Source organism: Emys orbicularis, chromosome 4 (assembly GCF_028017835.1).
Source record: "Emys orbicularis isolate rEmyOrb1 chromosome 4, rEmyOrb1.hap1, whole genome shotgun sequence".
Lineage (NCBI taxonomy): Eukaryota > Metazoa > Chordata > Testudines > Emydidae > Emys > Emys orbicularis.
The window spans coordinates 42417576-42444232 of NC_088686.1; the positions used below are offsets into that span (position 1 = coordinate 42417576).

General features: G+C 54.1%; 1 protein-coding gene across 1 annotated transcript; it reads right to left on the minus strand.

The window, feature by feature from the left end:
• Window positions 1-1765: 1765 nt before the first annotated feature.
• On the minus strand, window positions 1766-26107 carry TMEM63C (transmembrane protein 63C). The gene is made up of 23 exons (XM_065403685.1): window positions 25910-26107; window positions 24851-24930; window positions 23420-23452; window positions 20647-20734; window positions 17662-17699; window positions 16489-16631; window positions 16009-16060; window positions 15222-15330; window positions 14461-14534; window positions 13909-13989; window positions 13155-13275; window positions 11915-12048; window positions 11230-11352; window positions 10514-10667; window positions 9793-9899; window positions 8526-8612; window positions 6747-6812; window positions 6154-6316; window positions 4190-4295; window positions 3598-3765; window positions 3112-3227; window positions 2334-2405; window positions 1766-1978 (listed from the first exon to the last, which is right to left on the minus strand). The coding sequence occupies exons 1-23, from the start codon at window positions 26105-26107 to the stop codon at window positions 1766-1768; spliced, it is 2526 nt and encodes an 841-aa protein (XP_065259757.1).
• Window positions 26108-26657: the final 550 nt, after the last annotated feature.

Genomic DNA, 26657 nt, shown 5'->3' on the forward strand with positions numbered 1-26657 from the left:
GCCATGCCAACAAGTATCCAAACATTTTGAGCATGCTTTGTGTCTCTCAGCCTTGGGCAGGTGGCTCCTCCACGCATGGCAGAAGGCATGATGCCTGTCTCACTGGGGAAACGGGTGGAGGTGAGGGGGCATAAGAAGTCACTGACCCTGGATTATAAGCTGCTGCAATTGGACAGAACCATGCTTTGGATGCTGGCATTAGCACTGGCGCAGTGTTGCTGGGTACCTGTTAAACAGTTGCAGCAGCCCATGCCCGAGGTGGCTGCATTTCTGAGACAGGTGGTGAGACTGGGCAGTATAAAAGTCCTCTACCAGTGTCACTAGTCTAGCACTGACTTGCCTTCCCCTAGCTCTTTGCCCAGTGCAGGTCATTCAGCAGCAGCAGCTGCTGGGGGGAAAGAGGCGGGTGACCATCCAGCAGCGAAGTGACAGCAAGCTTTCGTTAGTCATCTTGGGAATTTCCAGCGTGAGGCTGCTCCGTGTTCTCAAGTCCAGGTGACGGGGGCAGAGGTTTTTCCAGCCCAGAGATTTCCCAGAAGGGTTCCCCAAAGGAGCTCATTTAATCACATGCATAAGCCCCTGCACGTATAGCGCCCCCCCCCAACTCCCAGCTGCCTCCTTAATTAAGCCCTTGGAGCCTACATGCATCTCCGGGGGTCATGCCCAAAGAGTCGGCAGTCTGGCACATGCTGCTGTACAAAGAGTTAATGCTTCAGGGCACACAACTCTCCTTTTGCTGTTTGTTTTTCCATCCTGGCCTCAGCACTCTCCCCCTGGCGCCTACCCTCTCTCTTTCTCCCTTACCCTGTGCTATGGGGAGCCAGGTGACGGGCCCCACCTCTGACGCTGAACCAAGGCAAGGAGCCCCAAAGACAAAGACAGCATTCAGCAGTCACACACACACAGCCACAAGCAGACATGGGGGGAAGGAACAGATGACACCCAGGCCTGGCGCCAGGGCCCAGCTGAAGGGCAACTCCCCTGCCCTGCTCCTTGGGGCAGCGAGTGAGCGCACCACAAAGCTACGGGTTTGGCATCTGCACTTGAGTCTGATTGGTGCCTGTGGCAGCCAAGGAGCTGCAGGCCTTTGCTTCTGCATTGGACACATTCATTGGTGCTCTCTGGGCATTTTCCCTTGGCAGCAGGAGAACAATCCCGTGCCCACCCCCCAATCTCCCAAAATATGTTGATAAAAAAGGTTCACAGCTACGTCTGCCCTGGCGCAATGGGACCACCCACTCTCCTGCACCCCTCCTTCCCAAAGGGATGCTGAACCAGAGGGAAAGGTAGGGAAAGCAAAGAGGGGTGCCTGAGGTCTGTGGCGACTGACTCTGACTCCAGGAGAAGGGAAAGCCAGGAGTTGGCAGGCAGGCTACTGAGCATGAGATGCACTAGCAATCGGCTCCAGCTGCTCAGAGCTGGAGCACAGGATGGAAGCAGGAGGCCTCCTGGGGTCTCTCCCTCTGTTCAGTTCTGTCTCCACCACTGCACCCTAGACCCCAGTATTATCTGTGTGCATGAGCAGGAGGCCACCGCCCCAGCACTGGGGCTTGGGCTCTCACAGGCCAGAAAAGCCGCTGCTCTTCCGCCGTGTTGGATCTGGTCCTGTTAGCGGCACTGGACCCTCGCCAGAGCCTGAGAGCTGGCGGCAGGGTTGACATGGCAGCTCAGGAAGCTTGGGGCCTACAAGATGGAGTTCCCCCCCGTTCTCAATACTTGATGTCGGTGTTTCTGTCCAGCTGGTGTTGCCGCTGCGGGCGGCCGCTCAGTGGTAATGGACCTGGTCCTCCAGCACGGGCCCGGTTCTGAATTCACCCTCCACAGTCTCCAGCTCCGTCTCAAAGCTCTGCAGGCCGCCCTCCTCGCTGTTCTCCACAGGCTCCAGCCGGTTGCCCATTGTGCCGTAGGACTGGTGAGCTGGGGAGGCAGCCGGCGTCAGGCTCAGCTCCGGCTCCTGCAGCACCGTGGCCACGAACATCTGGGGCACAAAGCAGACAATGGGCTAGAGGCGAGGATCAGAAAGAAACCCCGGTCCCACTCAGAATCCAGGCTGGACGAAAGGCGGGATTTGATTGGCCAATGAGGCTGGGGTGTGTGAGTGTATTACCCTCCATTCACAAGAGCTGCGCACCAGGAGATGAGTGGCCATGCCGGGGTAGAGGCACGTCTGGGTCGCTGTGGGAGTCTCAGTGCAGTGCTCCTGGTCTCAGGCATTAGTGGTTCGTTGCATCAGAGTGTTTTGACGCTGCATGAAGCTGACTCCCGAAATGAGGCGTCTGGTGAGTGAGGCCAGGGAGGGGGCGGGCGGCGGGCGGGGGAGTGGATATACTCACATTTGAGTTAGGGGTTGAGGAGATGCTGCTTCTTTCCGTGTCGTTGAAGGCCCCTTCTGACTGCTCGGACATCTGCAGGCAGATGGCGGGAGAATACAAAGCAGTGAGTGAGGGAGGGAGGGATCAGCTCCCCAAAGTGGTGGGGCAAACCCCAGGAACACACACTCCTACAGCCCTTTGAGCCCATGGGGTTGGAGAGGGAGGGATCATGTCTGCAGCCACTGAGAGCTAGGATTAACTGAGCTGACCACGCCCATCAGCGATACCTGCCCAGAGATAGACCCACAGCTCGTTTTACAGCTCACAGAGATGGGCTGGACACCAGCAGCTGGGGAACGCTGCAGCTGCCCCTCAGCTCTGAGCTCTCACAGCCTGGATTACAGGGGGCTGCTCGCCAGGAGACTGGGGTTTGCTGGGAAGTGCAGTGAGCTCTAACTTGCACCTAGTGGCAGAATGGAGCTCAAAGCACTGGCACCTCTTACAACGCAGCATCTCCTAGTGCTGCCCATGGTGTGAGCGCTGACGGGGGAGGAGGGTGGGGCCCAGAGCCTATGATCTGGAGACAAGAAGGGCCACTTTCAGCTGGGCCACTGCAACTGCAGCACAGACACACCCAAAGCTGGTGATGGTGAATGGGCAGAGGGGAGATGCTCCAGGCGCAACTAAATCCTCAGGCACCTCAGTGCATATTGGCCCCTGAGAGGCAAGACACAGACAAACAGGACAAAGAGATGATGAGTCAGGTCCTGGGACCAAAGTGGCTGCTTCCCTCTCTCACCTGGTAGCTGGAGGGCTTCCTTGGCTGCAGCTTCTTCAGACACAGGCCAAAGAAAGAGAAGAGGATGCAGGATAGAAGAACCACGAAGGTAAAGAGGGTGATGGGACGGATGGGACCTAGAGCAGAGAAAAACAGCCAGCCAGCATGGGAGTCTGCATCAGAGTCCACCAGCTTCACTTCCTACCAGCCACAAGAGCTTCTGAGTACCAGCCAAAATCTCTCCCACCTCTGGCTGAGGCCCCCCTAAGTACCAGCCGAGATCTCCCCCCATCTGGCTGAGCCCTCCCCCCACACGGTGAGTACAGTCGAGCTCTCACCAACATTACCCTTACCCCATTTCTTTTCTCCCTGTCTGCCCCATTCCCCCTCCTCCTGTTCCTGATGAGAAGGTGATGGTCACTAGCTGGATGCTTGTCCCCTGGAGAAGTGAGCTCTGATGCAGATAAGGTCTAGGCCGGAGGAGTCCCTGCCCTGAGTCCACCCTACCTAGACGCAGGACAGAGAAGAAGAGCAGCCAAAACATGCAGAGGATGGGTGCCACCACCACCTGGCTGACGGCCGCCGAGTGGATGCGCTGGTTCAGCTTGGTGGGGATGTACACGTAGTAAATGTTGTAGCGATCGACCATGTGCTTCAGCAGCATGTAGAGCAAACCTGGGCCAGGAGGATGAAAGAGGGTCAGGACAGGTGCCACTGTTGGACAAAGGGGGGTGAGGCGAGAGCACCACGGCTTGGAGAGGGGATGAGGGACTGGGTCAAGGAGAACAGTCCCTGGAATTGATGCCAGTGGTGATTGGGGATTTGGCAGCTGATCCCTGCTCACTTCTCTGTACCAGGCCTGGTTCTCCAGTCACTGCATGACAGTGTGTGTGTGTGGGGGGGTGTTTCAGCAGGAGGCCAATGAGACCAGACAGAGCTGCCTTCTAATGATCATCTCACCTCCCAAGGGAGCAAACAGACTCTCCTGGCAACATGGGTGTGGGCGAGGCTGCTTCCAGCCCCGGGGCCAGGCCCAGAGGAGATGGTGAGACAGCTGAGGGTCGGGCTGGAAGCTCACAGGACTGGCACAGCCACTCACCAAAGGGGACGATGATGGGGCAGGTGATGCTGTAGGTCATGACGACAGCAAAGATGCAGCAGGTCCAGGCGTACTCCAGCCCGAACTGGAACTCATAGGCTTGGCTCTGAGGCACAACCAACAGCACAGTTACCCTGCTGCCTCCAGCCTAGTGCTATCGTGGGTGTTACAGCACTAGCTGGAGGCCTCAGGTGAGAGCGGGGCCCCTCGCACTAGGCACTACACATACGCATAGTGAAGACAGTTCCTCTCCCAGGGAGCTCGTACCCTACATGGACAGATGGAAGGCAGAGAAAGGACGTATTGCCCCCACACCACAGATGGGGAACTGAGGCACCGAGAGATGACAGGCCTTGTCCTAGTTCACCTAGGGAGTCTGTGGCAGAGCCAGGAACTGACCCCAGATCTCTCAGCCCATTGCCTTACCCCTGGCCCCATGCTCCCCAGCACCTCTTCCAGGGCCTGGCAGCAACTCCCAGTCCTTTATGCTTCCCTTCTTCCTTTATAAGCCACCCAGACAACATGGCGCAGCCATCGCCTGCTGACCATGGAAGGGATTCTCCTTCAGAGCCGGGCGCTGCTGCTCTTCACACAGCCAGTGGGGTCACTACTGAGCGACACAATGTACTCCCTTGCCCCGCTGCCTTCCCAGACCTGCACTGATTGCTTCCTCTGCACAGCTTACCCCTGGCAGCCACAGAGGGACTGGAACTAAAGCCAAGCCTCCTGCAGCAGCCTCCAGCCAAGAGCCTGTCCCCAGAGGCACTGGGACCAGAGCTAGGGTTGCCAACTTTCGAATCGCACAAAACCGAACACCTTAGCCCCGCCTCCTTCCCCAAGGCCCTGCTCCCCCGCTCACTACGTTCCCCCTCCCTTGGTGGCTCACTCTCTCCCCCCTCACTCACTTTCGCTGGGTTGGGGCAGGGGATTGGAGCTCTGTCTGGGGGTGCAGGCTCTGAGGTGGGGCCAGAAATGAGGGATACAGAGTGCGGGAGGGGGCTCTGGGCTGGGGCATGGTGTCGGGGTGTGGGAGGGGGTGAGGGCTCTAGCTGGGGGTGTGAGCTCTGGGGTGGAGCCATGGATGAGGGGTTTGGGGTGCAGGAGGGGGCTCCAGGCTGGGGGATGGGGCAGAGGGGTTCAGGGTGTGGGAGGGGGCTCTGGGCTGGGGCAGGGGGTTGGGGTGCAAGGGGGTGAGGGCTCTGTCTGGGGGTGCAGGCTCTGGGGTGGGGCTGGGGATGAGGGGCTTGGGATGCAGGAGGAGGCTCCGGGTTTGGAGGGGCTCAGGGTTGGGGCAGGGGGTTGGGGCATGGGCTTACCTCTGGCAGCTCCCTGGCAGCAGCTCAGCAGAGGGACTAAGGCAGGCTTCCTGTCTGTCCTGGCACTGCGCTGCGCCCCGGAAGCGGCCAGCAGGTCCAGCTCCTAGCCGGAGGTGCGGCAGGCAGCTCTGCGTGCTGCTCTTGCCCACAGGCACCGCCCCCGCAGCTCCCATTGGCCGCAGTTCCCAGCCAATGGGAGTACGGAGCCGGTGCTCGGGGCAGGGGCAGTGTGTGGAGCCCTGTGGCCCTCCCCGCCTAGGAGACGGACCTACTGACTGCTTCCGGGGCGCAGCGTGGAGCCAGGACAGGTAGGGACTAGCCTGTCTTAGTGCTGCAGCACCGCCACACGGACTTTTAACGGCCCGGTCGACGGTGCTGACTGGAGTTGCCAGGGTCCCTTTACGACCGGGTGTTCCGGTCGAAAACCGGACACCTGGTCACCCTAATCAGAGTCCCACCTCCTGGAGCAGCCCTAGGCCACGGCCCTGTCCCCAGAGGCACTGCGACCAGAGCCCCACCTCCTGAGTACAAGAAGTTGAGTTTCTGGCCAGGACAGTGGAGACAGGATCTGCGGGTCTGAGTTCCCAGGCAGGATGTGGCAGATGGGCATTGTGTGGGTGCGGGTGTGCAGGGAGCGGAGCCACATACCCGCTTGATGTGGAGCCGCTCTGGCTCAGACTTGGCGAAGCAGAGGCGGGTTGCATAGACGATGAGGCTGGGGATGCGCAGCAGCTCCATGGCTGTCCCAATCAGGCTGGACGTGATGACGTAGTTGACAAAAAAAGCGCCGTTATCAGGGAGGAAAACGCACCTGCCCCGAGAAACAACAAGGAGGGAAGAGAATGAGACGTGCCCCAAGCAGATGGCCAGAGAAGAGCTGTGCCAGGCTGGAGGCTGCAGGACTCATGCCCGAATCCCTCCAAGCTGCTGCCCAGCAGTGCAGGGGGTGACAGCTGCAGGATTGCTGGGTCCATGAGCTTGCAGCCCCTTCTGCTCAGGGGATCACTCAGAAATGGGGGCCAAAACTAGGGACAGAGGAATTGCATTTTGCACTGTCGGTGTTTTTTGGTTGTAGTGTTTTGGGACAAACACTACAACCAAAAAACACAGACAGTGCAAAATGCAATTCCTCTGTCCCTATACACACCCAGCTGTGCATGCAGCTCCCCCTAATCTACACGTGTACACACATCCCCACACAAACACGGCTCCACACATGTTCAGGGCCTGCCAGTACTCACTGGAACTTGATATTTGCCTCATCCAAGAAGTGAATGTCAAAGAGCCAGTGGAAGAAAAGATCTAAACTGGATGAGAGAAGGGAGAACAGAAGCTGGTTAGACATGTGTTATACAGACAAGAGAGAATATTATGGGCAAATAGGCAAGAGTCTTTCGCTCTCTTGCACGCACATGCAGAGAGCAGGAAAAAGTCTTGCAGCACACCTTTCCCCCACCCATCTCTGGACTTCCCTTTGGCACAGGGCCTGACCTCGGTGTGGCATGTGCCCAGCCTGTTTTGTTTTGGCATTGTGTGAATAACAACAATAATGATAATAATCAAGGCTGGTCTGGGAAGGAACAGCTGGTCCACATGGTGCAAATGCTGGAAAACACTGTTCTGTCAAAGGTGGCAATTACTGAAGGATCTGGTTACAAGACCTGGAACGCTCCACAGAAAGGGTTAAACCTACGATGGAGCCGTGTCAAAATCTTACTGGAGTGGCTGCTGCTCCTGCAGAGTGCTCTTGGCTTGATGCTTTGGTCCCTTTGCACATCTCCAGCTGCGCAAAGGGCCACTAGCTGCTTGGCAATTGCCCCAGCACAGCCAGAATCCCTAGGTGGCATAAAGCTGTTGGCATCAGGGATATGACTGAAGGGTCGCTATGCTCTGACCAGTCCCAGCCGATAGAACAACCCCTTGGTGCCACAGGCAGCTGAGGGCAAGTTAGGTCAGCCCCACGGCTTCTCTAAGTTGTGCTGGGAACCAAACTGGATCCCAGCCTGCTTCAGAATAAGGACATCCCAAAGGTGATTAAAACCACCTTTGCCCCCACCCCAGGATCCTGAATTGATCACAGCTTGGCTAGACCTGAGAACAAGGCTACATACACACCTGGCTAAGGAGTTCCTTTGCAGATCAGCTGAACAAGAGACGGGTTAATACCCAGGGTCACTTGATCTAGCTCATACTCAGGAAGGAGGGGGCTGTGCAGCTGGGGGTCCTTGGGCTGAGGGGTCACCAGGGGAGAGTTTGGGGACAGGACGGTGACAGACAATGAATGCGCTGAGAGGGGAGGAGCGAGTGCTTTCTGGCTAAAGGGCTGGACAGTTGGGCCTCAGCAGGAGTCTGGGCAAGTGCAATAGCCTGTGAGTAGCCGTGCTGCTCTTGCCATTTCTGTTTGATACACACTATCAATACATTAGACCAGGAGATTCCCCAGAGGGAGATGGTCAGTTCTCTCTCAAAGACAAACTGGGCTACTCCACAGCCCCTAAAGCTATCGACTGGCGTTGGCCAAGGAGCAACACCACAGAGAATGATAAATAACCAGCTATTGATCTGTACGATATTTTTCCTCTTTAAAGAGTTACTGCTCCAGGGGATGCTGTGCTGTGGCAGTCTTTCGGAGGAGATGTAACACGGATGCCCTCTGGAATACACATGGTTATTAAAGACACGATGGCACATTGCCCAAAAGTCAGGGAGTTAAACTTGGCATCCTGGTCAGTTGGGCCATGGGCATTTCCATGCTTCTTCCCTAATTTCCTATTACGTTTCAAATGGATACAATACACTTCACGTTCTGCCATAACTGGTGTGTAGAATTGCTGAGTGCTAAGAGCTGCTGTGTCCCACTGCAGAGGCGGCTGCATTTCAGTGGCGGGTGAAGTGATCCCTGCACACACAGTCTCTGCAAAATGCTTTGGGGTTGATCCCTCAGGATGAAGAGCTCCAGGGACATGTATATAATTCCCAGTCTGCAGGTGAATGAGGAGGGCTGTGCACATGGGTTGTACCTGGTCAGCCCCAGTGAGGGCAGGATGATCACCATGAACACCAGAAAGAAGTAACACTTGTGCATCGTGACTTGATTTTCATTCGACCTACAGAAAAAGGAAAAGATCTTTATACATTTTGGAGACAGAAGAGGAGCTGGAGGGAGAGATGCTTGGGGCTTGGGTCCGGTTCTGCACCAGGGAATCAGACTGTCCTCAAGGGGACACTGCTCTGTTGGAGCAGAGCGCTAACTGGGGAAGGTGGGGATTCTCTCCCTAAACTATGCAGAGGCCACAATGGGGGAACAGGGTGTGGTGAAGCCATCTGGGGAGTCCCCCACCCTCCAAATCCCACTGTCTCTCTCCAATTCTCACCACTTCCCACGACAGTATTTGCAGCTGGAAATCTGACCGTAGCTCACAAGCTGCAATGGCCAGCTTTACCACTCCCCCACGAGTCATGGTTGGCTCACCAGCTCAGGACATTCAGCGCTGGAGACTGGAGGCACACATTTTGTGCCCAGGGAGAGAAGTGTGGCACTTGCAGGGGATGCCAATGGAAGGAGCATGGCTGGGGGACACTGGGTGGCTTGGGCCACCTGCAGGGGGTGCTGCTGAGTGGGACATTGTGAGGGGAGCAGAGAGGGAACGCAGCTGGACAACCACAGCTGGATTGCTGGTTGAGGCCATGGGGAGACATTAGTGCAGCCCGAGAGCAGGTTTAAAGCGAGAGGCATAGATAAAGGGAGAAGAGAGGGGACTACAGGAGGTTCATCAGGTGGGGCAGCTTTGACACCCCCTCCGGTAGCAGGTCAGTTTTTAAAAGGTGGGCGCCTGTACCTCCATCCCCACAGGCATGGGAATGACTGCACTGGGAGCCATTCAGCCTGACTTGTCCTGGAAATTCAGTGCCTGTTTGGAACGTAGCCGAGAGCACTGCAGTGGACTGAAGCATTTGTGTGTGCAGCTGCCAGGTGACTGCTGACCAACGGAGGCGGGAACAAACAGCACAGCACCTAGCACAGTAACCTGGCTAGTGCAGACATGGGCAGATGCAGTGATCTCTCAGGGCACGGAACTGTCTCCTCAGGGAGGGACTGGCAGCCTGTTCAGTCCAGACTGGACAACACCCTGCGGAACAGACTGTAGGGACCAATCCCACCCTGACCCCTGCAGATGGACTAAATGGTACCTACTTGGGTTTTCATTCAAATCCAGATCCCGAGTGACTCCAAGGGGGCAGGCAGGCCCCAGGGTGAAAGGTCAGAGTGTAAAGGCCATGAGTTACCTGGTCCAGTGTGACTCAAAGAAGGCGGAATAGTACACGACGAAGGGCAGGAACACAGAGAAGGCCCAGAGCAGCAGCGTGGGGAAGAACTGGGTGAGGACGGGATTCTGGGGAGGGGAGAGACCGGAAACAAGCTCAGGACCCTGCCTGGCTGGTGGCAGAGCCCCTGGGAGGCTCGCTCCACCGCTGGAGGGGCGGCAAGGCTGGGGACAGAAGTCTTTACTGGGACAGAGCAAGCACCCAGCCCCCCAGCTACAGCTCACAGGTTACTGCGGAGGAAGGGGCTGGATTAATGGCAGCTCTGGAGCAGCCCAGCACTTGGTGCAGTCTGTAATGGTCCCACCCCACCTCCTTTGCTTCGGCACACTCACAAAGCTGCCCTGCCCCATGGGCTCCCTATGTGTGAGGTTGTGTGTGCCCCTCCCAGGGTATGGGGTCACTGCCTGGGTTGGGGGGACACACACACAACCTCACAGAGAGACAGGACCTGAGGATGCCTCCATCAGGGACACGTGGCTGCCCACCATGTGGGCTCTCCCTTTCTCCCTGCCAAGAAGACACCCATCCCACTCGTGGAGAGTGCAGAGAAGAGGCATACCCTGCTCTCCTCGGGGGGCACAGAGACAGCCCACACCCTCCCCTCCTCAGGCAAGCTCGGAGATGGGTACCCCCTAGGTGGGTCCCTGAGTCCAGCAGGCAGACCCCCGCAGGAATAAGCTACCTTGAGGCTCTCCACCGGCCGCGTCACGTTGAACATGTCTATGGTGTTGACGATGATGGCAGGTGTGGTGAGGAAGAAGAGGAGGATGAAGAGGCAGAAATTGAGGAGGACAAATCGCACCCACCATGACGTGCCACGGACAGATAAATTCTCCCTACAAGAGAACAGAGTATCCAGCAGGTGGAGCACAGGGAAAGGCACAGCGGTGCGGGTGGCTGGGGTATCCCTCCTGGTACCCGGCTGGGAAGGGGCTCTCCCCACTTCAGCAGCCTGACCCACTGGCTCCCATGCTCGCTCTGCCCTATACCTTCCCCCCCACATAGACCCCATCCTTTCTGATTATTCTAGGGCTTCTGCTTTTGGGTTTCCTGCTATTAGTCCCCATCCCACCCCATCTCAACACAACTGTCCCCTGCACTGTCCCACCTGGAACTGGGGGCATCGCCAGGGACCAGGAGAACCAGCACAATGGAATCTCTGTGCCCCCTGCAATGGGCTCTGGATTCACCAATGCCAGAGAAAGCCCGGGAGACTTCATTTTCCCCTCCCTTGCCTGGTCTAGCTGAGACTTGCAACCTCGCTGCATTGGTGTCACTGCTCAGGCCCTGCATAGGCAGATTCTCAGCCCTTAGCACTCCCAAAGGTCTGGGAGAATTAAAGCCTTGGATCCACCTTGTGCCCTGGTGCCCCCTCCATCCAGCTGTGTGGGGATTTACCAGATGATGTCACTGGGGGCGGGGGCATAGCGGACGCCCCAGCTGTGGGACTTTACCACCGTGGTGACGGAGGATTGCTGTGGGTGCCTGCGGCAGTGGATGCGGCTGTAATCCTTCAAAATCCTACAGGAGAGAGGAGGAAGAGAAGACCTTGGCTCATGGGACAGATTCCTACTCCCATATATGAGAAGAGCCAGGGAGGCGGGTGGGAGGGAGAAGGGGTTCAGGATCTCTGCCACCCTAAACGTTCTTCCCACAATCACAGGCTGTGGCCCTCTGCCATACTCAGATCATACTCTGCTGATATGATGGACAGAGTCCAGCTGAGACTAAACAACCATTTGGGTTTAGCTTACTGAAAATCAGAGTCCACACGGAACCATGGAAATACTCGGCGCGCCCCTTGATAGCCTCAAAGCACCAGGGCCACTGACAATCCCACCCCAGAGCTGGGATGGGCACCCCTGTTGGCTCTGAAGCAGGAACGGACTAACCATTCCTGATCCCAAACCCAGCAGGGGAAAGTGCTAGAGAAGCCAAAGCTGCTTGTTATTTTTATATTTACACCCCAGAGCTGTGTGAATTTCAGGTTGATTTCCCATGGGGAGGGGGTAATGTGTAAGCTGCCCAGAGGGCCGTTCTAGTTAGCAGGGCCTTGGCCCGGCTCTCTGAGGCCAGCACTCACACTGCTGTCATCCTCTCATCCTGGAAAGTGACGAAGGCTATGTCAAGACGCTTGAGTGAGATGCGGTTGCGCTCAGCATTGAACTCATCGGTCAGTTTCTCCTCCAGCTCTCCGTAGTACTGCTCAGCATCCACCTGCGGGGGGGAGAGGAAAGATCACTTTAAAAGGAGCTCTCCTCCCAGAGAGACGGGGACTGACATCCCAGCAGACCACTGGGGATGAAATCTGGGGGCTGCCACATCAACACCTGGACTGGCTGTTGGGGGGCAGTCATGGAGCAAGCTACCAGTGGGAATGAGAGGAGCTGGGTGCCTACGAGACATCAGCCAGTGAATGACGCAAGAGGCACATAGGGAGAGCTGGCCCTTACACTGTGTAACTGTCAGGTGAAAATGCACCTATGGATTTTAAACCTGACTCTATCCGGTTGTATCCCTCTCCCAACACCCTTCAGGTGTTCCCTGTCTTCTTAGGCCCCCATCCTGAATGGAGCTGCTCTGTGTGGGCGGAGTCTGTGGTGGTGCACACAGGGGTCTGCCAGTGAGGAGCAACTTGCAGGATCAGGGCCTTTGAGTGTGAGAGCCTATGTTTTTCTGTGGGCACATACAGCACCTAGCACAACGGGACCCCGATACTAATCGTGGCCTTTGTGTACTGGAGGAAGAGATATTAAGAAGTAGAGTTCAACAGCTGACAAATGCTAACCCAGGATGCACAGTTGCAGTGAGTCAGCTGTGGTGGGGAGGTGGGTGTGAAAGTGAGAGTGACTGTACGTCATTCCAGTCTCTCCAGGCAGACACGCTGCTTGCAAAAGAACAACACTAAGATCTGTGTCAAGGAGACAGCTGTCTGGGTTGGAACAACAGCTGCAAGTGACGGTTTGTGCCTCTAGCGGGCAGTAGCAGGTGAGTGTTTCCTACATACACAATTCAGGTTCCGGTGAGCCAGCGTGGGTGCCTGATTCTGGGTTGTTTGTTGATCTGTGGAAACCTCCCTCTGGCCCTGAGGGTTCCCCTGGCCCATCTCAGCCAGTGTGAGATGCTGGAGCTCATTCTCCTGAGCCTCCATCCCCCAGTATGTATGGTGGGAAGGAGACTGGAGAGCAGCACCATTTAGTGGCTGTCACAGAAGCAGAGCAGTGGGGGGAGGGGAAGCTGTAAGAAAATCTCCGATCAGGTGCCTGGGGGTTGCTGGGGGCGAGTGTTATCCAGCCCCACCCCGCACCCCTCTGATCTCTTACCTGTTCAAAGTTGCAGCTGTGGCAGCAGAAGATGCGGGCGCAGGGATGAGTTTTGATCATGATCTTCCCCTCTTTCTGTGCCTTGGTGGTGAAGTAAAGTCGTCCCTTCATCGCCTTGCGCCTGCCAGGAATGGGATCAGAGAAGACACTTCATGAGGCCTCCCAGAAAAGAGAGCTCCCCTAATTTGTTGGAAAGGAGCCTTTTTTCCATATACACCCAGATGCTCCCTGTGTCTTCCATAACATGCCCCCTACAGCACACCAGGCCAGGAATACCCCAGACGTACCAATGTGGACAGGGACAGAGGGGGAAGCCCGATATGCCCATCCTGCTGGGCACGCTCCTCCTGGCATGGGAGCCTGGTGCCATGCTAACACTAGGAGGGGACAGTGCTCACTAGCACTAGAGAGACCTCAGGTACCCCAGGCACAGCCTGCCAGACAGGCAAGGCCACCAGGAACCTCAAATAAAGAAGCCACAAATGCTAAGGGAGGCCAAGGTATGAGATTTTCCCCTGCCATCACCTGGGACTCCTGAGGCCATGTGGACAATGTGGGTATGCTCCCCAGGCTTACAGGACTGTTCTTTTACAGGGTAAAGTAGATCCAGGCAGGATGACGGCTCCGGAGAGCCTGCAGAGGCAGTGTGCATGCAGACTCTTGAGCCCATCAGTGGGTGATGTGCAGGCACTATGGGATAGCTCCATGGGACTCCTAAGGAGTTCAAGGCCCCAGGGCCCCAGTGCAGACTCACCTCTCTCCATCCAGCTTCATCAGCTTGCGAACATCAAAGCAGAACTGGACATTGGTGACAGTACAGCTGGGATAGGCCTCGCTGCGGGGCACATACACAGACAGATATGTGAGACCCTCCTCCCCAGGAGACTGAAAAGACTCGCTTCTCCCAGCCCCACTGGCTCCTCATCCCCACCTCCACAAGGAAGGGAGAGCTGGGATTGCTGAGGGGGACAGCCTCCTGGCCCCAGGCACTTACCACCCCAGGAGGTGAGTCTTCCTGGGCAATGTTGGATGAGAAGAGGGAGGATGGCTGCATTTTCTGTACCTGCCTTTGCCATGGCAGCCAGCAGGGGGCAGAACCACCTTTTTCATTACCCGAGACCTTTGGCTGCGGGCAACATCACCTGCTTTCCACACTGATGTTCCTCTAATGTTTTCACCCCTCACCCAGACCATGGGCATTCCGACCTATCTCCCTCCAGTGAGTCGGCAAGAATCAACAGAACCAGGGGCAGGGAAGCTCATAGAGATGGGCACAGATCAAGCAGCTACCTGCGGTTCTACTCACTGAAAATGCTTGATGACAAGGGAGGAGTCTGTGATCTCCTTGGGAATCCGGGTGACCATCAGTGTCCGTGCGACCTGGGAGAGGAGAAGAGGAGCTGAGACAGAGGGATCGGGGAGCAGAACCATGCTTTGTCTTGAATTCACAACACCCCCGGCTCTGCAGCACCTCACATTCTCCCTGGAAGGAAGGTCAGTATCATTTCTTCCATTGCACAGATGGAGAAAACTGATGCACAGAGACTTGTACAAGATCATCCTGTGAATTGGTGGCAACACTGGGATCCGGGAGTCCTGATTCCCAGTCCCCAGCCAGTTCACTACAATCCCTCCAAGAGGTGGGAACAGAACCAGGAGTCCTGACTTCTAGTTCCAGGCTCTAATTACTCAAGCACACACCCTCCCAGAGCTGGGAATAGCCTCTGACCCCTAGGCTCCTGCTGTAACCACTAGACACTACCACCTCTTACACTGCTTGGACATGGGTTGAGCTCAGTCCCTCGATAGCAACACAAACAAGTTTCAACTTGATGGGGGCAGAAATGGTGCATAAGCTGAGGGTTTCTTTCATTTTAAGGAGAATGGGAGAAATTTGGCAGAAACCAACCTTCTCTTTCCCAATTAACCCAACTCCAGGCCATTTGTAAAGATCTAGTGTATTCTAACTGTGGTTCCGTCAAAAGCACAGATGGCAAAGAACATGCAAAGTTGTGCAGGGTCTCCCCTTGGGTTGGGAGGGGCAGAAGAGGACTAGGGGAAGCTTACCTTCTCATCCTCCTTGTATTCGAGCTGGACAGAGTGATGAGCCATACAGAGGATGGTGATAATGAAATAGATGAGAGCGAAGATACTGTGCAGCCATAGGAGACGGTCTCTGTACAAGAAAAAGGAACAGATCTGCAACTTAACAAAGCAGCACCCCTATTGGAGATCAGTCAAACCCACTGCAGTCCCATCCTCCCCTCCACCTGGACAGTAAGCTATCAGCCCATCATGGTGCAAACCAAAAGCACATAGCATCCAGGCTCATAGCTACTGCAGTCCCAGCCTCTTCCAGCACAAGGTGCTGTAAGGAATGGGTGCAGGAGGGCGAGCTGCTGGGAGTTCAGTTATTGCAGGCCTAGTTTCTTCCAATAGGGAACACCAGCGGGAATGCTGCAGGAGCACTAGCTGAGCTGCTGGACGAATGAGGCAGGAGAACTTGTAAACTCAAGCTGCTCCTGACCAAACCCATCCCAGCAGGAGGTGCCGTACTGAATGGTGTAGGAGTGCTGGCTGGGGAGGTGCTAGCTCCAAGCTACGGCAGTTCCAGCAGGAGGTGCTATAGTGCACGGCGTAGGAGTGCTGGCTCCCATCTCTTCTTGTACAGCTGTCCACGTCTGGCCATCAGGTGCTCACACGTCTTTGCAGATCTTTATGAACCATGTAAAAGTAAACCCTGTCCCTGGTCCCGGGGCCAGTCCCCACATTGCTGATGGCCTAACCCTGTGCCCCTGGCAGCCATCCCCACAAGCGGCAGAGAGTGCAGCTGCAAGGTGTGGGGGGAACGTACTGTGTTGGGACGTTGGTGATAGTCGTCCGGCCAAAGTGAGCTGGACTGCTTCCTGGAAGAGAAGAGGGGAAGCATGGAGGTTATGGGAGCGCCGCGCATCTCAAGAGGTTCAGGCCCAGAATACAAACAGCTCCCCTATGACAGATGCCTGGGTCCCCTCCTGGCTCCTTCCTCTCTGCTGCTTCCCTGGGGTTTCTCCTGGCCTCCTCCTGCAAGCCCCAAAGCTTCTCTGGTCTCCCCCATTTCCTATACCCCACAGCTGGCCACCAACCCACACCCCGTGGGGTCAATCTCCCAGGCATGACCCCTTGCACTGGACCAATCTTCCAGGCACCACACCTTATTCAGAATTTCATCTTCCCGGCTAACTGACAGCATCATCATTCCCCCATCCCGCTTGGTGCATGATGCCCACCCATGTGCTGTGGGGATGTGTGCTCTGCCACTGGGATCACCCAGTGGGCTTGGAGAATTACCTACCCAAGAGGTCCCCAGAGAAGTTGACAGGCAGAATGACGGCCACAGAGAGCACACAGACGATCATGACCAGCACCAGGATGTGGCGTTGGAAAGAGAGGTAGGTGGTGGCGTCGATTCCACACTTGCTCTGGAGCTCCTCATCCCTTACCGACACAGAGGCGGATGGTGTGTTAGTGCAGGTGATGTGAGATCGCCTCTCCCCGCTCAGGGGGCACGCCCCCCCCCCACTCTCCAGTGGAAAGCACCAGCCCCAAATACTGTAGGGCTCAAACTCAGGCCATCCCTCCTGAGAGCACATACGGGATTCAGGAGGGGAATGCTCCGAGTCTCTCCCTGGAGGATGGCATTTTGGCACCTGTGGAATGGGACATCTGGGACGTCTAGAGGGTTGCAGACTGGTCCCCAAGGGAAGGGCTGGGAGGGAGCCCCATCATTTGGGACATTTAATCTGGGCTTGGACAAAGCCCTGGAACATACACTGAAAGGAACAATCCTGCACTAGCCCCTGGAGGCACCTAACCGGACGTCCCCATCTTTAACTCCCACACAATAGGTTGTTCCTGACATTCCATGGACCGGATCCCTGGATGGACACAAGAAGGAATGGTGATCTCCCAGCATTTGGAGAGTCCAGCCAGTGAACCACCAACAAATCTGGATGCTTTCCTGAACTAGCCAACTCTGCTAAATGGGAGGTGGAAATCCCCTGGGTCTGGTCTCTCTCAGGGGAGTTCCAGCCCTTTCTGATCCCCACTGGACATGAGAACAGACTTTTCGGGCAGTCCTTCACTCTTCTGGACCTGATCAGAACCAAGGGCACCACAAAAATGAGGGTGGGAGGGGAGAAGTCTGTCAAACTTTTTCTGAACTTCAGATATGTTGTGGGCCTCCTGAATGCCCCTCAAGATGGGAGGGGAGCACTCACCAGAACCAGGACAGAGGGGAGATGGGACAGCACACAAGGGACAGCAGGGTGTAATGAACAAAAAGCCCATATTCCCCTCCCCCTCCAGGGGAGGTGCTTTCTGATCAAGGGATGCAAAGCAGATACAGCAGCATTGGGATATTCACTGGTGATGGGTGGTACCCAGGTGGTGTCTTGGATACACGGAAAGGCAGAGAGAGGCCAGGTAGCTGCCAATCCAATGCAGACAGGAAAGGACATGTACTTACTTCATTTGGTAGATGGAAATGAGCCAGGAGCAGAATCCCTGGAAGGGAAGATAACATGATCAGCTGGTTGAGAGCAAACCAAGGTACCAGAAATGGAGTGTGGCCTCTGAGTGCTTAACATTGTGGGGAACTGGGGACCAGCCGTGTCGTGACTGTGGCCAAGTGGGGCATTTGGGGGCTGGCCGCATGGCAACTATTGCTAAACTAACAGAGCTGCTGCTCTGCACTCAGTGACCAGCTCTGACAGCACAACTAGTGTCAACGAGGACAGAACACGGAGGTGATCACCTCTGTTTTTCTGAAAATGCCACGGGACCTTTAGCGTCCAGGTAGCAGCCAGCAGACGGACTGGAGAAGACGTTTGAGGAGCGCAGAGAGGAGCCAACAAATAAATGCACCAGGCCACATTCCTTCTGGGGGAAATCCATGGGCATGAATGAACCTGGATAGCACTGCCTAGAATAAAGATGACTCTGGGGGGGACATGATCACAGCCTACAGAAGCCGTCAGGGTGACAGTACAAGTGAATGAAGGGAATTATTAACGCTCTCAGGAGATGGCAGGACAAGGAGGGATGGCCCTGAAGTGATGGAAGGAAAAGTCTAAGCTGGAGATTAGGGAATTTGTCTTCACAGCAAGAGCAGCCAGGGCAGAGGCTAGGAGGGGGAAGCCCCATCACTGCAGAGATCCGAGAGCGGGTTTGAGAAGTACGGTAGGTGGGGATGACAGGGGCCTGAATCCTGCAGAATCCAAGGACAGACTCAAGCAGCTTTCCTTTCCACCAGCTGGCATGGCAGTCCTCAGCTCCAGGGCTCCTCTGAAGGACAGGCCCTTCGACAGCACAGCAGTCCCCTTCCCAGCACTGCACAAGGGCATTAGCCCTGGAGAGGAGCTTACCTCCCTGGGGCAATTCTCCCTCCACAGGATACAGGCCACTCCCATGGGATTTCATTTGACTTCACCCCATGGAGGAAAGAGTCCTTCACACAGCGACTCCTGAAATGTACATGCCCCCTCCCCTCCCAATGACAAGTGAACAGGGTCACTAGTCAGAGGGAAACTGCCAGAAACAGGAGAATTCATGGTAAATGGCCAGGACCTGCTGTGGAGAAGAGGTGATGCCAGGAATGTCACCAGAGCCATGGCCAAAGCCACTTTAGGGGTTCATCTTTTTGTTAGCCAGAGCTTAAATTTTTCTGTATGACAAACACGCTGAGAGCGAGAGCAGGGCAATGGAGACATGGAGGAGAGGGAATGAGAGAGAGAGAGACAGGCTGCATCTACCCTGGGAAATTTAGGAAAATCTTCCATGGAGGGAGTGTGACGGTGCACCCCATACGGCTTCATGGAAATATGCTTCTTAATGTATATATATGACATAACTGGAATATGTTTTATGCTACATATGCCATGTAACATATCTCTGTAAAGGTTATGATCTACTGAATCTATCATCCTATTTGTATGCATATGTCATTGTTGTATTTGAAGTTATGAATATTGGCTGTGTACTTGCTTGATTCCTAAGTAGCCTTAGTAAACCATTTGGTCACCTTCTTGAGAAAGGAATGCGCAAATTAAGTGCCCAATCAAGAAACACTTAAAGGACAATGAATCTTGGGTGCCACAAGTACTCCTGTTCTTTTTGCAGATACAGACTAACACGGCTGCTACTCTGAAACTTGGAAAGCTCCAATCCACATAAGAAGTTTACCTGAGGACGTTCAGGGTAGCATGTAAACAATGGCTGCTGTCTGTAAAAACTGAGTCATACATGGACATGTGACTTGCCCATGTGACTCCAAAACTTCATCTTGGAGCTGGACTTTGCATAGGAGAGAGGAGGGGGTCTCCAGCCACAAGAGAAAGTCTACTTAAACCCCTGGGAGACCCCTCCATTTTGGATTCAGCTGGCTAAAGAGAGAGCCTCTCCACCCCCAAGGATACCTGAAAGAAACTGAAACAAAGGACAGTAACTACAGGGGGTGTGAGTGATTGCTGGACCCAGACTAGAAGGAGACTAGTCTGTAAAAGGAAGCTTACTGGAATTCCTCTAAAGGTGAGGTTTTTATCTGTATTTAGTTTTCTTATTGTATTAGACTCAGACTTGCGTGTTTTATTTTATTTTACTTGGTAATTCACTTTGTTCTGTCTATTACTACTTGGAACCACTTAAATCCTACTTTCTGTATTTAATAAAATCACTTTTTACTTATTAATTAACCCAGAGTATGTATTAATACCTGGGGGGGGGGGACAAACAGCTGTGCATATCTCTCTATCAGTGTTATAGAGGGCGAACATTTATGACACTTATACAGGGTAAAACGGATTTATTTGGGGTTTAAACCCCATTGGGAGTTGGGCATCTGAGTGTTAAAGACAGGAACACTTCTTAAGTTGCTTTCAGTTAAGTCTTCAGCTTCGGGGCACGTGGTTCAGACCCTGGGTCTGTGTTGGAGCAGACTGGCGTGTCTGGCTCAACAAGACAGGGTGCTGGAGTCCCAAGCTGGCAGGGAAAGCAGGGGCAGAAGTAGTCTTGGCACGTTAGTTGGCAGCCCCCAGGGGGTTTCTGTGATCCAACCCATCACAGGAAGTACTGACATAGACAGTACTCAGGAATTGCTACCACCATGTGGTCTAACCCTGTTGGGAACGGATCTAGAAAACACAATGGCAAAAGCACCATTGTGCTGTCTACTCTAGCACTCCCACTGCTGACACCAACAACAGCTCCCCTGGTGCTAGAGCAATGGGGGGGGGGAGATTTCCCAAGCATTGACACTCACTATAAGAGCATTAGAAAAATGCCGCTTCCCAGGAAAACAAAGAGCAGCTCCTGGCTCCACCATTGGTTCATATTAAACAGGAAACTTCAGACTGGTGACCTAATCTAATCTTAAACCTGGGCTCCCTGTAGTAGAGAGAGCTCCTCTTTGCACAGGATGGAGCAAATTTCCCTCCCACATCCCACTGAGACTCACCACATCTTTGTTATCGACATCCGGCGGGCTGGTCTCCGACGGTGATTTCTCCTTCTCACTCTGCTCCCCGTAGAACAGCGACGTCAAGCTTTCAGGCAGAGGGAGGAGGAGAGAGAGGGCAAGAAAGGGGGCACAGGATGGAGAGAAGGGGAGAGAAAGAAGAGAGGGAATGAGGGAGAAGCACAAGAGAGGGAGCAAGAAGGACAGGGAAAAAACCCAAGATTCTGATCAGACCCACTTCAAAGTGACATTTCCCCCATAGCAAGCAACCCCTTTCTGAGAAATCAGCCAACCCAGGACAGCACTTGTACATTTCTAGCCCAGCAGCTGGGAGGGATTTTTCAGCTCAATAGCTGCATGGAGTCAGCTCTCATCAGACAGTTTGTTAAGATGGTGAATCAGCAGGTGGCAAAAGGATTCTATACATGCAGTAACTGCACACCAAGAACCTGCCACCCCCAACAGTTCCCCCAGGAAATAACTGCACCGCCCCTGCGAATGGCACAGATTCAGTTTCACGGGAACAGTGGTTACACACACACAGCCCTTGTCTAGGACATATTGAACTGTATTGATGCACACTGCATACAGGAGAAATGAGACACCAAGTCAGTCAATAATGATAATATTGTAATGAATTGGTGTATGTGTGTCTGTCTATGCATGCAGTCACTGCCCTCTGCACAGCAGAATCAGACCTCTTTCACTGTGGGTCATAGTCCCTATAGTGCTGGCAGCTAATGGAGTGTCACCATTAGCTGTGGGGGGAGGGATAGCTCAGTGGTTTGAGCATTGGCCTGCTAAACCCAGGGTTGTGAGTTCAATCCTTGAGGGGGCCACTTAGGGATCTGGGGCAAAATCAGTATTTGGTCCTGCTAGTGAAGGCAGGGGGCTGGACTCGATGACCTTTCAAGGTCCCTTCCAGTTCTAGGAGATAGGATATCTCCATTAATTTACTTTTACTAGCTGAAGTGCTAGGGCTCTATGCTTTTAGAGTGGGAGCATCCCAGTTCTCTCCTTGCTCATGCTGTTAATTTCTGAAAGGCCATGGATTTGTTATGATATAATAACACTCTGTCCTCTGGCTCCATTTGTTCAAGGTTCTCTTTATGGTTCACAAACACTGCTCACACTTCACAAAACCCATGTGAGGTCACTACCTTCAGGACAAGTTAAAGGAGGCTCCTCAGAACCAGGGGCAGTGCGGGGAAGATATTAACTATTCAACACTTCTCCCTGTATTGGCTCCTTTCCAGGAAAATCCCCTTTGGTTTACACTTGTGACTCCCTGGAAGTAATGAAGAGAGAATATCCCACCAGATCAAAGTAAAAACAAGATCCCACTAGCGCATGAGGCTCCATTGTCTGGTTGTTTCCCCGCTTCTCTTCTGTTATCACAGATACTTTGGTTAAAGAAGAGTTCCCCACTCTTTGCTCCAGCGAGGTCATAACTGCATGTTTGTGACATCATTATGGCAGTGACTGCAACATCACTGATTCACCACCATGACATCACTTGCACTAGTCTGGTAGAAGAGGAAGAACTTGGGGAGCGACAAACTCTTAAAGGGACAGTGTCAAGTCATTTGTGTTGGAATTTAGATTGTGTGAGAAAAATGTTTTTCAAAACTTAATAATAAAATTACAATAATACAGTAATACCTAGCTCTTAGTGCTTTTCATCAGTAGATTTCAAAGCACTTTACAAATGAGGTGAATGTCAGTATCCTTATTAACAGCAAGGTTTCCATTAACTGAATGGAAACACATTTTTGTTTAGCTTTAAAGCCTTCCTGGCAGTTTGGGAAGCCACAAACCCAGCAGCCTTGGGCTAGTGCCTGGCGACTAGCAAGGGAAAGTATCAAGAATGAGGAAGTGAAAGTGACCAGGCTAAAGTCACTGCCCAGGAGGAGTGAAATTCAGGGAGTAAAGCAAATAGGGGATCACTGGGGAAAAGTGACTTGGATTTTTACAGTTCTGTCAGTTTTAAACATGCCACGTGACATTCTAGTACCAGATTTTTAATCATGTCTGCTGTTTTAAATCTTGACTGTCCCTTTAATCTCTCCAACAAGTGAAAACATCACTGACACATTTCCAGATTTAGAACCAAAGCCAGCGCTTGAGAAAAATCAAAGAAAACCGAGGCTCAGAAGAGGATTCTGGAAAGAATTCCCTAGAGCCAGCCCCATACCTCTCAGAGACACCCTTCCCTACCCCCTCCAGAAATAACAGCCATGGGAAAGAAAGAGGAACTGCTGCAGGGGTGGGGAGCAGGATGGCTGTGAGGTGCTGAGGAACATGGCACCTGTTGTGAGGATGCCTGATATTTTGGTCTGGTTTCATGCTGCCAATCAATGCAGGTTTGGACTTGTAAATGGGGAACAACGTCTCTCAGAATCCCAACATTCTTTTAATCAATAACAAATATAGGGTCTGATTTTTTTTTATTGTGTTGATCACATTTTTCTCCTGAGTCCTGTCCTAAGGCCCAGCTGGGTTCTAAACCCCTGGAAATCTGCAGGCCAGGAGAATGCTGATATCCTCCTCCACCCAACCGGACTAGAGCACCAGGAGAACCTCAGTGCTGTACCAGAAACACGTAGCACTCTCTCCCCTCCTGCTGCCAGACCACACTCTGTGTCTCCTACCCCTTTGGTGGGAGATCTGGCTCCAACCCCTGTGGGAAAGCAGCTGCTGTTTCTCTTTCTTTCCCAGGAAGGCATTTTTCTTGTTACCAAAACCACATTCACCAGATCACCATTATCATTACTCGTAGGAATTCCATGTGCTTGGAGGGATTCGGCTGGTTCAGAAGTGGGGGAGAGGAGACAATTAGAAGTATCAGTAACCATCCGGGAGACTATATCATTCCCTGCTTATCCTCCCAGTTTTATCTCCCCAGTTGACTATCACCCGCTGGCCTGCAGCCCATTGCACCTGCATTCCCCCCAAACGCTCATCCCCACTCAACTCCACCTCAGACTATGAGTAAGATAATGACAACAAGATGCCAGGTGCCATGAACCCCCCAATCATCACCTACCACCCACACCTCCAGCTCTATTTCTAAACAACCTTCACCCCCACACCCTTCCATCCTCTCATCCCGAGCAACCCGTCTCCCAAACCCACACCTACAAACTCCCCGTCTCTCCTCCTCTCTGGTCATATCATAGTACACAGATTTCATTCAGATACATGCTCTGCGCCCCTCTGACACTTGCGCCCTCTTTGCCAGAAGGCCAGAGCATTAAGCCACATGCCCACATTTAGCTAGTTCCATAACCCTCAAGGACCCCTTTGCTGACGATAGATCCTTCTCCCATTTCCATCAGTAGCTGTTCTGCGACAGCGTTCAGCAGGCATCAGATCAGGTCCTTAGGTCCTTGACATCCCTGGTCAGGACCTTTTGCCAAGGGATGGTGCAACTGCTGAGAGGGAGGTGGGGGATGGGGTCCCCTCACCGTTAGTGGCTGGTGTGTTAGCTCAATAATTGCTGCACATGCTAACAGACTCGTGAGCGGTTTGTTATTTAACCTTTTGGTGCAATGTTCCCTATTTCTTCCTGGTTTTCCAAGAAAGAAAAAAGGAAGGAACATGTTTCTTAGCTTCGAACCTACAAGTGAAAGCTAATGCAGCCCTGGCGCTGACTCGGATAAACCCGCCAGTGTCACTCTAGAGAACCTGGCCCAGCCAGCGCACGGACAGCCCTGCCACTTCCACTGCTACAGAACTGAACTTGCCTTCAATCCGCCTGCAGCATGGAGATAGGAGAGAGCTCCAGAGCTTACCAGAAGCAGCATTTCCCCCCTGAAACGTGTCCATATTATAAAACCCAGCAGCACAATGGGCACTAACTGGCCTCCATTTTGAAAGGCTCAGCAGAGAGGCTGACTGGGCCCTGGAGGCTGAACTGCCCTCCCATCCCTAGCCAGTGTTCCTCCAGGGCAGGGATGAGGGAGCCTGTGAGAGAAGCTTGCCCTGCTGCTACCCATGCTGTGCCTCTCCGTGGGGATGAACTGAGATGCTCAGCCCCCACAGCTGCCAGTCTGGCACCGTCCAACAGCCCTGACATTGACTCTGCTGGGCTTGTTTTGGAATAAGGGCAGGGAATAGACACTGCACCTCCTCTCCCTGCTCTGTCACAAACACTTGGGGGGGGGGATGCTACCAGCCCCTAGGAAGGGAGCTCAGTCCTTACCTGTCATTATCCATCAGCAAGGCCAGGCGCCCATAGTCCCAAGCTGCTTTCCGAAGGCAGGAGAAGACCAGGAGGAGGAGCTGCAGCAGGAGAGAGAAAGCAAAGGGTTGATGTACCAGCCACCTGATTTCTAGAGGCCTCTCCATTCAGAGAGGCTGCCCTCCACAGGTGGGCCCAGTCATGACAGCAGAACCAGTCAAAGCTCCTCTCAAAGCCAAATTGAGGTCCTGCTCCAGTGACTCCGCTGCAACTGGCTCCTGGTGACTGCACTCACACACCCCAGCGGAGACCCACATAGTCCAGAGTACCTCACCCCCACACCCATCCACACAAGGTGAATATACCCACACAGAGGCACACAACCGAGGTGACCATACACACATAGAAAGGCAGAGACCCATATAGCCAGAGCAAGCCCCCCCTCATCTCTCTCTCGCTCTCTCTCACACACAGAACAAGAGCCACACACACACACACACACACACACACACACAGAACAAGAGCCACACACAAAGAAACTACCTCCCACCCTGTAGTCAGAGCTGTATGCCCAGCATAGTCACACAATACAACCCTTCCACACCTTCCCAGGCCCAGTTGTACACCCACCATGGGCACAACACACACTGGAACCCACCCAGATGCCTACAGGCAGAATCGGATACCTGCTGCAGGCTCACGTAACGCACACACATGTCCATGATTATGACATTCGTCTCTCCTCGGGGACTCCACTTGCACACACATGGCCTCGTCGGCACCAGGAAAATCAGGGCCCATAGTTCACCACCTGGCCAGCTCCATTAGCAAGAGCTGCAGTGGAGACAGGGCTCAGGCATTCTGACCACTGTGTCATCTGACCATGCTGAATAGGTGATATGGTGTCACACTTCAAAGTCCTGTGTGCGGTTCTAGTCACGCTGAGTCACTCCCACCCCTGAGGCCCACCTCTTTCCTTCCCCAGCTCACTTGAGGCACTGCCGAAAGACTGGGCAGACACTGGGAGCTGGGGACAGGGGGTAGAGCACCTTGGCACGGCCCCCTCCTCGCCTCGCTCACCAGCCAGAGGATGAAGTTGATGACGAGCACGGTGGGCACGCCGCCGAATGGCAGCCCCTGCAGGACCGTGCTCCGGGAGCGGGCGCTGAAGCACTGCTCCTCTGTGCTGTTCGCCAGTGGGTCCAGGAAGCTGAGGACATCCAGGGAGATGGGGCTGGCACCCCCGGGCGCAGGCTCAGCCAAGTACATGCTGTCCATCTATGCCGCCACACAGACCCTGCAAAACATCTGGGCAGAGTCCATCAGGGGCAGGATGGAGTGGGGGAGTGGGGGAGCGTTAGTGGGCAGGAATTCACAGCTACTGCAGTCCTGGCCTTCCCCAGCAGGTGGAGCTGGCTGTGAGCACAGCTATTAGAGCCCCAGCCTCTCTCAGCATGCAGCACCACAGAGATGAGTGTAGGGCAGGTAGCTGTCAGTGAGCTCCTAGCTAGTGCAGTCCCAGCCTTGCCCAGCAGCTGGCGCTGTAGGGATCAGCACAGGAACACAGGATGGGAGAGCTCCCAGCTACACAATTCCCAACCTCTCTCAGCAGGAGGTGCTGTAGGAAATGGGGCAGGGTTCTGCTGGTGGGCTGCTCACAACTTCTCCAGTCTTAGCCACTAACAGCAGGAGGTGCCATGGGGAATGGGACAGGGGGCTGGCTGCAGGGAAGCTCCCATCTGCTCCAAGCCCTGTCGCAGGGCTACACTCCATAAGACTACACACGATTGTTGTCATTTGGCTTTTCATATGCCGTCTCATTTTTACT

Coding starts and splice junctions, on each gene's coding strand:
- TMEM63C (XM_065403685.1), bottom strand. CDS start 26,107: ATGGACAGCATGTACTTGGCTGAGCCTGCGCCCGGGGGTGCCAGCCCC. Junction 9,900..10,513: donor GGCCGGTGGAGAGCCTCAAG/GTAGCTTATTCC, acceptor TCCCCTCCCCAG/AATCCCGTCCTCACCCAGTT. Junction 6,317..6,746: donor GAGGCAAATATCAAGTTCCA/GTGAGTACTGGC, acceptor TTCTCGGGGCAG/GTGCGTTTTCCTCCCTGATA.